Genomic DNA, 13740 nt, shown 5'->3' with positions numbered 1-13740 from the left:
ATTCAGTAAAGTTGCAGGAAACAAAGTCAACATACAAAAATCAGTAGCATTTCTGTACAATAAAAAACAAACTATCTAAAAGAGAAATTGAGAAAACAATCCCATTTACAATAGCTACCAAAAGATTAAAATACTTAGGAATAAATTTAATCAGATAGATGAAAGACCTGTACACTGAAAACTATAAGACATTGATGAAAGTAATTGAAAGCCAGGTGGGGTGGCTCATGCCTATAATCCCAGCACTCTGGGAGGCCAAGGTGGGTGGATCACCTGAGGTCAGAAGTTGGAGACAAGCCTGGCCAACATGGCAAAACCCCATCTCTAGTAAAATTCAAAAATTAGTTGGGCATGATGGTGCATGCCTGTAGTTCCAGCTACTCAGGAAGCTGAGGCAGGAGACTTGCTTGAACCTGGGAGGAGGTTGCAGTGAGCCAAGATGGTGCCACTGCACTCAATCCTGGGTGACAAAGTGAGACTCTGTCTCAAAAAAAAAAAAAAAAAAAAGGAATTGAAGAAGACACAAATAAATGGCCCAACAAATAAATGAAAACAAATCCCTTGTTAATGAACTGGAAGAATTTATGTTGTTAAAATGTCCATATTACTCAAAGCAATCTGCAGATTCAATGCAATCCCTATCAAAATTCCAATGACTTTTTTCAAAGAAATAGAAAAACAGTTCAAAGATTCATATGAAACTACAAAAAAACCTTGAATAGACAAAAAATCTTAACCAAAACAGCAAAGCTAGAGGTATCACATTGCTTGACTTCACAATATATCATAAAGCTATAGTAACCAAAACAGCATGGTACTGTCATAAAAACAGACACACAGATCAATGGAACAGAAGAGAGATCCTGGAAATAAATCCACACATTTATGGTCAATTGATTTTCCATAGAGGGTAAGAATACACAATGAGGAAAAGATAATCCCTTCAATAAATGGTGTTGGGACAACTGCATATCTCTGTGCAGAAGAATAAAATTAGAACCTTATCTCATACCATATAAAAAATAAACTCAAAATAGATTAAAGACTTATATGCAAGACCTGAAACTATAAAGCTACAGAAAACAGGGGAAAAGCTCCATGACATTGGTCTGGACAATGATTTTTTTGGATAAGACTTCAAAAGCACAGGCAACAACAACAAAAATAGACAAATGGGATTATGTCAAACTAAAACTTTCTGCACAGCACAGGAAACAGTCAACACAGTAAAGGGACAATCTATAGAATGGGAGAAAATAACTTCAAATTGCACAACTGATGAGAGGTTAATAGCCAAAATATATAAGGAACATGAACAACTCAATAGCAAGAAAACAAATAACGCAATTAAAAATGAGGCAGATGACCTGAATAGACATTTCTCAAAGAAAGGCAAATAGGTGTATGAAAAAATGCTCAACATCACTAATTATTAGGGAAATGAAAATCAAAACCACTATGGAATATCACCCCATACCTGTTAGAATGGCTACGATTAAAAAAGATGAAAGATAAGTATTAGAGAAAATATGAAGAAAAGGGAACACTTATACAGTATTGGTGGAAATGTACATTAGTATGGTCATCATGGAAAACAGCATGGAGGTATTTACAAATAAAGAACTACTATATGGTCCAGTAATCCTATTACAGGGTATTTATTCAAAGGAATTGAAATTAGGATCTGGAGAGATATCTGCACTCCCATGTTCACTGCAACACTATTCACAATAGCCAAGATGTGGAATCAACCTAAGTGTAGATCAACAGATAAATGAATAAAGAAAATGTGGTATATATACACAATGGAATACTATTTGGCCTTAAAATAGAAGGAAATCCTGTCATTTGTGACAATATGGATTAACCTAGATGACATGTTAAATGAAATAAGCCAGGTGAAAACACCAAATGACCTCACTTATATATGGCATCTAAAAAAGTTAAACACATAGAAACAGAGAGTAAAATAATGGTTACCAGGGGTTGGGGGTAGGGAACAGTAATTGAGAAGATATTAATCAAAGAATATAAAACTTCAGTTAGGAGAAATAAGTTCAAAAGATCTGTTGCACAAATGGTGACTACAGTTAATAAACTGCATTATATTTGTGAAAATTGCTAAGAGTAAATTTTGTGTTCTTACCATGAAAAATGATAAATATGTGAGGTAATGCATATGTTAATTAGCTCAATTTAGCCACGCCACGATGTATACATATTTGAAAGCATCATTTTGTACACAGTAAACATAGGCAATTTTTATTAGTCAATGTTAGAAAATATTTTTTTAAAAACTATGTAGTTTACAAAGCTTAAAATATTTGCTATCTGGCTTTTAAGAAAATGTTTGCCCATCCCTTCCCTGGAGTCTTGGAGAGCAAGGATGGCTCTCTATACCTTTTATAGTACCTGGCATTTAGTAGGTACGTATTAAATATCTGTTGAAAGAAGTGAAGAGCCTCAAGGCCCAGCTCTAACTCCTCTTTAATGGGAGGCTCTTTTTTTGGCAGGGCAGGGCTAGACAGGTATGGGTCAGTTCTCTTCTGATAGTCCCAGAGTCTACAGCGAACCAAAGATGAAAGCTCTGAAGGAGAGACACCAGTACTCACAGGTCTCACGTCTATGCTCCGTCCAAGGGGACCTAGCTACTTCCTTACCCCTTCTCAGTTTCAGGAGAAGAAAAGTGTTGGAGATCGGTTAAGACCCTCTCCCACCAATTGCTGTGGTGAACCCTCCAGCAAGGGCATGGCTACTTTCAGTAAAGCAAAGAGGGTCCTCTGCTTCTCTATCCTTCCCAAAAAACATGGGCTGGGCTAGACCCTAAAGAGCAGCCATGGAGGACTGTGGGAAGGACTCACCCTTGCTGTAGAAGCTCTCTGCAAAGCAAGAGGCAGGGTATGGTAACAAATGCCAATTCCTGGTTAAATTGGACTTGATAGGTGAAAGATGTCAGGCTGTGTGTGGTCACATTGTACATATGCATGCCTGGTGGTTACAAGGCTGTGTGCAAATGTACAAGGAAGGGGTAGGCTCTGAGAACCTGCCAGGGCCCCTGGGATGAGCTGTGGATTTTTGCCCCTGATCCCATGAATTGGAAGGTCCTCTGCTCAAAACATATGATATACATGTCTTCGTTTAATTTGGTATCATCTTTAGATCCAGAAGAGAAAACATTCCTTTCCTTGTACCAAAGTCCTCATCTCAGGTTCCCTGAGTCCACAGAGGGTTGCCTCAGACGAACTGGGATCTGAAGGCCTGAGAAAGCACCAGCTTCCACCACTCCCAAGTCCTGGAGGGTATCCAGTAACTGCTCCCGGGCAGCACCAATAAAGCAATTCTCCAGAAAGATGGGCAGGCCTCCCACACCATCATGCAGGGTATACAGGGGCACTCGCACCAGGCCCAGCACCTGTAAAAGTAAGGAGACAGGAGACACTGGGACTCCAGGTAGCTCATGTCACTACCTCCATCCTCTCTTTAGCAGATCTTTCTAGAGCAGATGCCTCAGCTCTTAATACTCCAGCAGAAACAAGCCCAAGGCTCCTATCTAAAGGAGGCCCAGTGGGCTCAACCCTCTGCAGACAAATGACCCAAGACATGCTATCCAGCTCCATCAGTGTTAATCCTTAAGACTTCTGTCCCCTAAACCTCTAGTGGCTCCTAACGCCAAAATTCATGCTTAGCCCTGCAGCAATGGTTCTCAAAATGGGAAACCTAGACCAGCGTTATCAGCATCACTTGGGAACTTTTGAGAAAAGCAATCTCAGATTTCTGAACCCCTGCCCCCCCAGGACTTGGGAGTGGTGGAAGCTGGTGCTTTCTCCCCCACAACCAGCGTTCTGGGAGTAGAATCTAGTCATTTTTGTTTTTATAAGCCTCAGAGATGATTCTGATACTTGACAAAATTTGAGAACCACCTCCATATACAATCTGTCTCCCACCCTGGCCTTAAGTATTAGGGCCATATCTTCTTCCTAAGAAAAACAGAGGCCCAACAATAAGAGATTAGGGTAGATGCCTGGCCATTTTCACATTTTCAATAGAGAGCAGCAGAGAGATGTAGATATGTGTGTTCTAGAAAAATCTCTCCAGAGCCCAGTAAAGGGCGAGGTGGGTGGAAATCTTCCCAGGAAGCCTAGGTTGGCAGTACCATTCAATAAGAAAAGACCAAGATCCCAACTCCACCAAGAAAATGGGGAAGAGGGCGTCTGACAGACGGGGACCTCAATCCAAAAAGAGTTTCTGAGGCAAAGGAAGACATGGAAGGAAAAGGAATAGGATATGGGGCATGGCCCCAGACTGGCCCCACCTCCAGCCCGTGGTCCTTGGCGCCTGTTGCGCTGGCCTCCACAGCCGACAGCTGCTCGAGCGTCAGAGACTTGGAATAGAAGTGGGCCACAACGCGTGGCCCTGATCCGGCGTGGGAGCTGCGGTAGTCAGGGCGCTCCACGCGGAAGGCGGCCGCCGCCTCGCCCAGCTGTTCCAGCAGACCACGGTTCAGCCCGTCCTCCAGGCTGCTGTCTTGCGAGTCCACGAATCCGCCAGGGAAGCCCAGGCGCCCATCGAAGCGCATCTGCATCTGAGAGAGGAGGAAGCTGGGATTGGCAGGGACACCCAAGAGTAGCGCCGCCAAGGAGGGTGCAGGGCCACAGTGGAGAGTGGCCGGGCGCGCCCCCTCCTCACCAGTATGGCGTAGCGCAGAGGGAGGCGGCCAAAGAGAATTCCAGGGTCCGGCGCGTGCAGGAGCGCATAGCAGGCATGCCTCCAGCCTGGCCCCAGCGCCAGAGCCTCGGCCAGCTCCAGCCTGCGGGCCCTGGCCATGGCGCGACACTGCTCTTCCGCTGTCCCGAAGGCCCACAAGGGTACAAGGGCGAATCTCACTTCGGACCAATCCGAGCGTGGGCGGTGCCGCAAGGCACCATCCCTGCAGGGATAAGGGGAGGAACCTAGGCGCCTTAGGTCGGGGCGCCGCGACCGGTGCGGGAGGCAGCCAATCAGGACGGGGCTTGCAGACCCGACTGATGTCCAGGGCCCAGTAACCTTAGGGAAACCACAAGCAACCTCTGGGTTGGGCTTGTGGCGGGGCGGGGCGGGGCGGGGCGGGGCTGAAGGTGTAGCAGCGCCCTCAACCTGGAGCAGGACTGGTACGTAAACGCCTACGTCACAATCTGGAGTCAGCTGGAGTGTCCCAGCAGGTAAGGAAGAGCTGGGGCGCTCAGCTGAGTGCTGGCAGCCAAAGAAGTAATAACTACCTTTGGTTGGGTGTGGTGGTACACAAAGCACAAGGCCTGGGTGGGGGTTAGGAGGAAATGAGGCAGGGTTGGCCTCAGACACCAAGGCCTATCCTAGGGAAATGGGAATGGAGAGACGCCATGGTCTAACAACTATCTTGAGTGGTGAAACTGAGGGGACTTGGTAACTGAGTGAATGGGGAAGAGGGAACGCTGGGCTAGTGGTGGTTCCGAGTTTCCTGATGTGGTGTCATTTTCTGAGAGGGGGAGAGTAGGAGAAGGGTGAGCAGTGATAAGTGTAGTTCTAGTCAGGAATTGGGGTGGCCATAGGCAGTGGGCAGCTGATCGTGGGGGTCTGACGCACAGGAAGTGGCACATGGAGAAGTCACAGGGCAGTGAGATTTTCAGGGGAAGGGTGGGGGTGGAAGGAGCTGTGAGTGAAATCCTGTGGCAGGACTGGGAGTGAGGAAGAGTGAGAGGTAGAAGAAGCCTCCTAGGCTTTCTAGTCTTTCCCTCAAACACCCTCAGACCTCTGAGCTATGAAGGAGGGTGGGTTACCCTACCGCAAGGGCAGGAGCCTACTCAGGGCCTGATGCTGAGATGCAGGATCCCTCACTCCAGGCCAGGCCTTCCCCACCCTGCAGAGCGCCCCTACACCAGGTGTCAATATTGATTATGCAATAGAAAGCAGGAGGCAGCTCCTTGAGGGGGGCTGGGCATAAAGTCACAGCCTGTAAGTGACAGCATGTGGTGGGAAAGAGTCCAGACCCACCCAGAAACAGGCTTGTAACCTTAACAAGCCACTTAACTCTCTTAGATCCCAGCAGCTCATCTGTTAAGTGGAGATGATACCAACCTATTAGGGATGTTGAGATATGTAAAGCACTTAGAACAGTGCAAGGCAGAAAGTAAATGTATCCATTCTTGGAGTCCAGGGTTGGGGCACACTGCTGTGTGTTATGTTAAAGACCCAGGAGTCAGAATTGAGCCACACTCATCAAGGCCCCAGTGTTTCAAGCAGGGATGAAAACTGTTAGGCATCATTTTTCCTAGCTTACTTAGTCTTCTGAGTTGCGGGGTGGAGATGCAAAATACTAACATCAGATGGGCAAATCAAGGTGATAAAGCTGTAGGTGTGACACAATCCATGTTGGCCTGCTATCATTCTGGGGACTTGGAAATGGCCCTGGCTTACACTCACCTTGCTCTAAAAGCTGATAGCAACTGCCAATTTCAGGGTTCCAACCAGAGCAACTGAATCAGAATCTGTGGAGGTAATACAGGGACATACGTGGCTTTTCAAAGATGTTTCAGGTAACTAATAGCCAAGGTGGAGAAGAGGTGATCTACCCGTCTCCCCAGCATTTCAAAGGTGACCTTGTCTCCTAGAATAGCTACTTTTAAGGATTTAGGTTTAAACATGCCCTTTCCAGATCTTCAGGGTGTTCTTTCTTTCCTGGTTGCTTGAAGAGACTTTTAAAGATGGACTCAACTATTTATAAGGCAACATGAAAATCTATAAAAACCAAGGCAACAGCTACACAGGAATTAATGCTTTGGAGACCAGAGCTTTTTCTGGATGAAGAAAATGGAAGCCCATAAGAGCCCCCAACCTTGCCATCCCTTTCAAATCCCTCTCTGCCTCTGCCCCACCTCCCTACCCCCGCCAACCATCCCCCATTCACTATCCTGAGGCAGAATGCCCAGGACTCAAGGCTGGAGGTAGAGGGCTGAGCAATGTACCTAAAAAGCTGCTTCAAGTTCATAATGGTACGCGGAACCAAAAATAGCTCTGTGGTCAGTCTGGCAGGATGCTAAGGAACCAATTCATTTTTAAAATAATGCGGAAAAGAATTAAGCATTTATCATGCTTTTAAATTTTATGTATGTGTATTTATTTTTTTATTTGAGATGGAGTCTTGCTCTGTCACCCAGGCTGGAGTGCAGTGGCACAATCTCGGCTCACTGCAACCTCTGCCTCCCAGGTTCAAGCGATTCTAATGCCTCAGCCTCCCTGAGTAGCTGGGCTTACAGGTGCCCACCACCACGCCCAGCTAATTTTTGTATTTTGAGTAGAGACAGGGTTTTGCCATGTTGGCCAGGTTGGTTTTGAACTCCTGACCTCATGTGATCTGTCTGCCTTGGCCTCCCAAAGTGCTGGGATTACAGGTGTGAGCTATGGCTCCCAGCCCATCCTGCCTTTTTTATATGGGCTCTTCCTCAGGGCTACTAAATAGTTGATGAGAGGAAATTTTATAAGTATTCTAGCTAATCAAAGAAGAAGGAGCCAATCAAAATTTTACAATTTTTCTAAACTTTAAAGAATTAATGGATCCTAGGGAATGATCATCAATGGTTGCTAAAATCATGAAAAGGCAACCAGTTACTGTGCACTTCATGATGGAAGAATACATCACCTCCTATTAATTTTTTTGCACAAAATTGAAGTTGAATCTCAACCTAAATACCAGTTATAAGAAATATAAAGGTGCCCCTTTTTAAAATATCAGGAAGAGACTAGAATGATCCATGTAATAGTGGATTCGAGTTGGAGACATCAGTATTAACTCACGTTTAACTTAATATAGCTACATATGTTTATATAGGGAAATATTTGTAGATATGTGCACACCTCTTTTATAAAGTCACTAATCTAATTTGTGAGGCCCCTGCCCTCATGACCTAATCACCTCCCAAAGGCCCTACTTCCAGATGCCAATAAATTGGGAGTTAGGATTTCAACATATGAATTTAGGGGGAACACAAATGTTCAGTCGATAGGAATCATGAAATACAATGAAAGTCTGAGAAACTCTCACAACAAAGACTAGCCTAAGGACACATGACATGACTAAATGGATTAGATAAATCTGAATAAGGTATAGACTTTGTCTAATGATAATGTATCAAAATTGGCTCATTATTGCAAGAAATGTACCATAATAATGTAAGATGTTAATTATAGAGTAAATTAGGTGGAGTGATGGGAACTCTAGGTACTATCTCCACGCTTTTCCTGTAATGTAGAACACTTTAAAAAATATATAGAGGATGTCTCAGTATATTGCCCAAGCTGGTCTCCAACTCCTGACCTCGAGCTATCTTCCCACCTGCACTTCCTAAAATATTAGGATTAAAATATTAGGTGAGCCACTGCACCTGGCCTGCAAATGTAAAACTTTTTTAGAAGTTTGTTTTTAAAACACACGAGGATGCAATCAGTAAATCCTAGACTGAAGGAAAGTTTACAAGAAAAATGACCTGGTTTCATTAATAAATGAATTACAAGGGAAAAAGAAATATGGTGGTAGACTCTATACATTAAAAGAGATTGAGGAGACATATCAATTGAAGCAACTGGGCTTTATTCTAATTTGAACAAACAGAAATTCAAATACTGAGGGACATGAGAATACCGATTGGATATTTTATATACAGGAATTATGGATAATTGAGGTGTGATAGTATTGTGGCTGTGTTTCTTAAAAGAGTTATCTTTTAGAGATACATATATTTGAATAAAGTTTTGCATTGTACAAAACTCTTTCAATGAGAGGATCCCCTTTGGTTCAGGAGAGGGAGAGAGGTAAGAGTGTAGTCCCACTTTCTAGGCAGGAAAAAAATGACAGCAAACATCTGCCATCTGACAGTTATTTTTAAACCATTCCACTTAATCCTCTTGAAATTTTCCAGGTGCTTTGAATGCAGAGCCAAGGTTGAGAACTACTAATTTAGAAGACTATACCATGGTGGGAGTGGGGAGGAGATGCCACCAGCAGAGAGCTATCAGCTAGAGGCTGTAATTTTACCCAGTTACTTCGTGAAAGTGCTAGATGCTGTTGCTTATTATTATTATTATTATTATTATTATTATTACTAAGCATTCACATAACCTAAAATCCCATTCAGGAGCCTTAAAGGAGGTGCATTTTCTAGAAGCTAACACTGTTTTTGGTTATTTGCAGGTATAGCATCAAAACTATCCACTGCTCTGTTATCTGGAGTTCGTTAAGTAGATCCATTTCACACTATCAGGACAGAATTTTTCAGACACCTGAAGCTCCATGCCTAGACCTTTTATTTATTTATTTATTTATTTATTTATTTTTATTTATTTATTTTTTGAGACAGAGTCTCGCTCTGTCGCCCAGGTTGGAGTGCAGTGGCGTGATCTTGGCTCACTGCAACCTCCATCTGCCAGGTTCAAGCAATTCTCCTGCCTTGCCCTCCCCAGTAGCCGGGATTACAGGCGCCCGCTGCCATGCCTGGCTACTTTTTTATTTTAGGAGAGATGGGGTTTCACCATGTTGGCGAGGTTGGTCTCGAACACCTGACCTCGTGATCCGCCCACCTCGGCCTCCCAAAGTGTTGGAATTACAGGCGTGAGCCACCGAGCCCGGCGCCTAGACCTCTTTAACTGAATACCCCACAAGCACCCCAAACTCAAAACACCCAGGAATGAACTCAGTATTTTTCCCACCGCCCAATCTGCATGTCTTCCTGTATCCCCAGCTCTGTGAATGACCTATCTCCTGCCAGTCACCCGTGCTGTAAAACTACCAGTCCTCACAGACCACTCCATCACTCCTCTACCCAACCAGTCAGTCCTCAGTTCTCCCTCATGATCTCCCCTCAGGATGTCCTGACTTCATCAGATGCAAGTCAGGCCTTCATCTTTTCTCACCTGGACAAACCTCCTGCCTTTCTGTGCTGCCTCCAGTCTCACCCTTTTCAAACCTGTTCTGCACCCAGTGCCGTGATGCAGCTAAAGATCATGTTCATCAATAACTTTGCAGTGGCTGCCCCTAAATACAGGACACAGCAGAGCAAATGTGACAGCATATATCTGAGCTTTGCCTTCTGTATTGGTGATGTTTTGCTGAAACATACTGTAAAATGTGTTAACACCATCACAAGAAACATTCATTATTTCACAGTGTCTGTAGGTCAGGAATTAAAAGGGAGTGGTTCTAGCTCAGAGTTTCTCATGAGGTTTTAGTCCAGATGTCAGCCAGATCTGTAGTCAAATGTAGGCTTGACCAGGGCTGGAGAATATGCTTCCCATAGCTCACTGACACAGCTGGCAAGGTGGTGCTGGCTGTTGGCAAAATGCCCCAATTTTTTATCCCATAGATCTCTCCATAGGGTTGCCTACATGTTCTTACAACATAGTGGCTGGCTTCCTCCAGTGTGGGTGATACAGATGAAATCCGTGCTTTTTTTTTTTTTTTTTGAAGAATTCTATCAGATAAATTTATTATTTTTTATTTTTTTCTTTTATTATTATTATACTTTAAGTTTTAGGGTACATGTGCACAATGTGCAGGTTAGTTACATATGTATACATGCGCCATGCTGGTGTGCTGCACCCATTAACTCATCATTTAGCATTAGGTATATCTCCTAATGCTATCCCTCCCCCATCGCCCCACCCCACAACAGTCCCCGGAGTGTGATGTTCCCCTTCCTGGGTCCATGTGTTCTCATTGTTCAATTCCCATCTATGAGTGAGAACATGCAGTGTTTGGTTTTGTGTCCTTGTAATAGTTTGCTGAGAATGATGATTTCCAGTTTCATCCATGTCCCTACAAAGGACATGAACTCATCATTTTTTACGGCTGCATAGTATTCCAGGGTGTATATGTGCCACATTTTCTTAATCCAGTCTATCATTGTTGGACATTTGGGTTGGTTCCAAGTCTTTGCTATTGTGAATAGTGCCGCAATAAACATACATCTGCATGTGTCTTTATAGCAGCATGATTTATAGTCCTTTAGGTATATACCCAGTAATGGGATGGCTGGGTCAAATGGTATTTCTAGTTCTAGATCCCTGAGGAATCGCCATGCTGACTTCCACAATGGTTGAACTAGTTTATAGTCCCACCAACAGTGTAAAAGTGTTCCTATTTCTCCACATCCTCTCCAGCACCTGTTGTTTCCTGACTTTTTAATGATTTTCTAACTGGTGTGAGATGGTATCTCATTGTGGTTTTGATTTGCATTTCTCTGATGGCCAGTGATGATGAGCATTTTTTCATGTGTCTTTTGGCTGTATAAATGTCTTCTTTTGAGAAGTGTCTGTTCATATCCTTTGCCCACTTTTTGATGGGGTTGTTTGTTTTTTTCTTGTAAATTTGTTTGAGTTCATTGTAGATTCTGGATATTAGCCCTTTGTCAGATGAGTAGGTTGCGAAAATTTTCTCCAATTTTGTAGGTTGCCTGTTCACTCTGATGGTAGTTTCTTTTGCTGTGCAGAAGCTCTTTAGTTTAATTAGATCCCATTTGTCAATTTTGGCTTTTGTTGCCATTGCTTTTGGTGTTTTAGACATGAAGTCCTTGCCCATGCCTATGTCCTGAATGGTATTGCCTAGGTTTTCTTCTAGGGTTTTTATGGTTTTAGGTCTAACATGTAAGTCTTTAATCCATCTTGAATTAATTTTTGTATAAGGTGTAAGGAAGGGATCCAGTTTCAGCTTTCTACATATGGCTAGCCAGTTTTCCCAGCACCATTTATGAAACGGAATCCTTTCCCCATTGCTTGTTTTTGTCAGGTTTGTCAAAGATCAGATAGTTGTAGATATGCGGCATTATTTCTGAGGGCTCTGTTCTGTTCCATTGGTCTATATCTCTGTTTTGGTACCAGTACCATGTTGTTTTGGTTACTGTAGCCTTGTAGTATAGTTTGAAGTCAGGTAGTGTGATGCCTCCGGCTTTGTTCTTTTGGCTTAGGATTGACTTGGCGACATGGGCTCTTTTTTGGTTCCATATGAACTTTAAAGTATTTTTTTCCAATTCTGTGAAGAAAGTCATTGGTAGCTTGATGGGGATGGCATTGAATCTATAAATTACCTTGGGCAGTATGGCCATTTTCACGATATTCATTCTTCAACCCATGAGCATGGAATGTTATTCCATTTGTTTGTATCCTCTTATTTCATTGAGCAGTGGTTTGTAGTTCTCCTTGAAGAGGTCCTTCATGTCCATTGTCAGTTGGATTCCTAGGTATTTTATTCTCTTTGACGCAATTGTGAATGGGAGTTCACTCATGATTTGGCTCTCTGTTTGTCTGTTATTGGTGTATAAGAATGCTTGTGATTTTTGTACATTGATTTTGTATCCTGAGACTTTGCTGAAGTTGCCTATCAGCTTAAGGAGATTTTGGGCTGAGACAATAGGGTTTTCTAGATATACAATCATGTCATCTGCAAACAGGGACAATTTGACTTCCACTTTTCCTAATTGAATACCCTTTATTTCCGTCTCCTGCCTAATTGCCCTGGCCAGAACTTCCAACACTATGTTGAATAGGAGTGGTGAGAGAGGGCATCCCTGTCTTGTGCCAGTTTTCAAAGGAAATGCTTCCAGTTTTTGCCCATTCAGTATGATATTGGCTGTGGGTTTGTCATAGATAGCTCTTATTATTTTGAGATATGTCTCATCAATACCTAATTTATTGAGAGTTTTTAGCATGAAGGGTTGTTGAATTTTGTCAAAGGCCTTTTCTGCATCTATTGAGATAATCATGTGGTTTTTGTCTTTGGTTCTGTTTATATGCTGGATTATATTTATTGATTTGCATATGTTGAACCAGCCTTGCATCCGGGGATGAAGCCCACTTGATCATGGTGGATAAGCTTTTTGATGTGCTGCTGGATTCAGTTTGCCAGTATTTTATTGAGGATTTTTGCATCAATGTTCATCAAGGATATTGGTCTAAAATTCTCTTTTTTGGTTGTGTCTCTGCCCGGCTTTGGTATCAGGATGATGCTGGCCTCATAAAATGAGTTAGGGAGGATTCCCTCTTTTTCTATTGATTGGAATAGTTTCAGAAGGAATGGTACCAGTTCCTCCTTGTACCTCTGGTAGAATTCGGCTGTGAATCCATCTGGTCCTGGACTCTTTTTGGTTGGTAAGCTATTGATTATTGCCACAATTTCAGCTCCTGTTATTGGTCTATTCAGAGATTGAACTTCTTCCTGGTTTAGTCTTGGGAGAGTGGTTTAGTCTTGGGAGAGTGAGGAATTTATCCATTTCTTCTAGATTTTCTAGTTTATTTGCATAGAGGTGTTTGTAGTATTCTCTGATGGTAGTTTGTATTTCTGTGGGATTGGTGGTGATATCCCCTTTATCATTTTTTATTGCATCTATTTGATTCTTCTCTCTTTTTTTCTTTATTAGTCTTGCTAGTGGTCTATCAATTTTGTTGATCCTTTCAAAAAACCAGCTCCTGGATTCATTAATTTTTTGAAGGGTTTTTTGTGTCTCTATTTCCTTCAGTTCTGCTCTGATTTTAGTTATTTCTTGCCTTCTGCTAGCTTTTGAATGTGTTTGCTCTTGCTTTTCTAGCTCTTTTAATTGTGATGTTAGGGTGTCAATTTTGGATCTTTTCTGCTTTCTCTTGTGGGCATTTAGTGCTATAAATTTCCCTCTACACACTGCTTTGAATGCATCCCAGAGATTCTGGTATGTTGTGTCTTGGTTCTCTTTGGTTTCAAAGAACATC

The 13740-nt window shown here is 42.9% G+C and overlaps 1 protein-coding gene across 1 annotated transcript; it reads right to left on the bottom strand.

Moving 5' to 3' along the window:
• Positions 1–1642: 1642 nt before the first annotated feature.
• Positions 1643–5144, bottom strand: LOC129033984 (U8 snoRNA-decapping enzyme-like). The gene is made up of 3 exons (XM_054483280.1): positions 4687–5144; positions 4313–4582; positions 1643–3412 (listed from the first exon to the last, which is right to left on the bottom strand). Exons 1-3 carry the CDS (start codon positions 4822–4824, stop codon positions 3200–3202), a joined length of 621 nt encoding a protein of 206 aa, XP_054339255.1. The 5' UTR covers positions 4825–5144; the 3' UTR covers positions 1643–3199.
• Between the last annotated feature and the right edge of the window lie 8596 nt (positions 5145–13740).

This window comes from Pongo pygmaeus, chromosome 2 (assembly GCF_028885625.2).
Source record: "Pongo pygmaeus isolate AG05252 chromosome 2, NHGRI_mPonPyg2-v2.0_pri, whole genome shotgun sequence".
In the NCBI taxonomy this organism is placed as follows: domain Eukaryota; kingdom Metazoa; phylum Chordata; class Mammalia; order Primates; family Hominidae; genus Pongo; species Pongo pygmaeus.
The sequence above is the reverse complement of the archived record's forward strand: the minus strand, read 5'-3'. Positions and strand labels throughout refer to the sequence as shown.

Excerpts from the sequence above, each read along its gene's own strand:
- LOC129033984 (XM_054483280.1), bottom strand. The coding sequence starts at position 4,824 with ATGGCCAGGGCCCGCAGGCTGGAGCTGGCCGAGGCTCTGGCGCTGGGG. Across the intron at positions 4,583-4,686 it reads CTCTGCGCTACGCCATACTG|ATGCAGATGCGCTTCGATGG; the intron begins GTGAGGAGGGGG and ends CTCCTCTCTCAG. Across the intron at positions 3,413-4,312 it reads CCAAGGACCACGGGCTGGAG|GTGCTGGGCCTGGTGCGAGT; the intron begins GTGGGGCCAGTC and ends TTACTTTTACAG.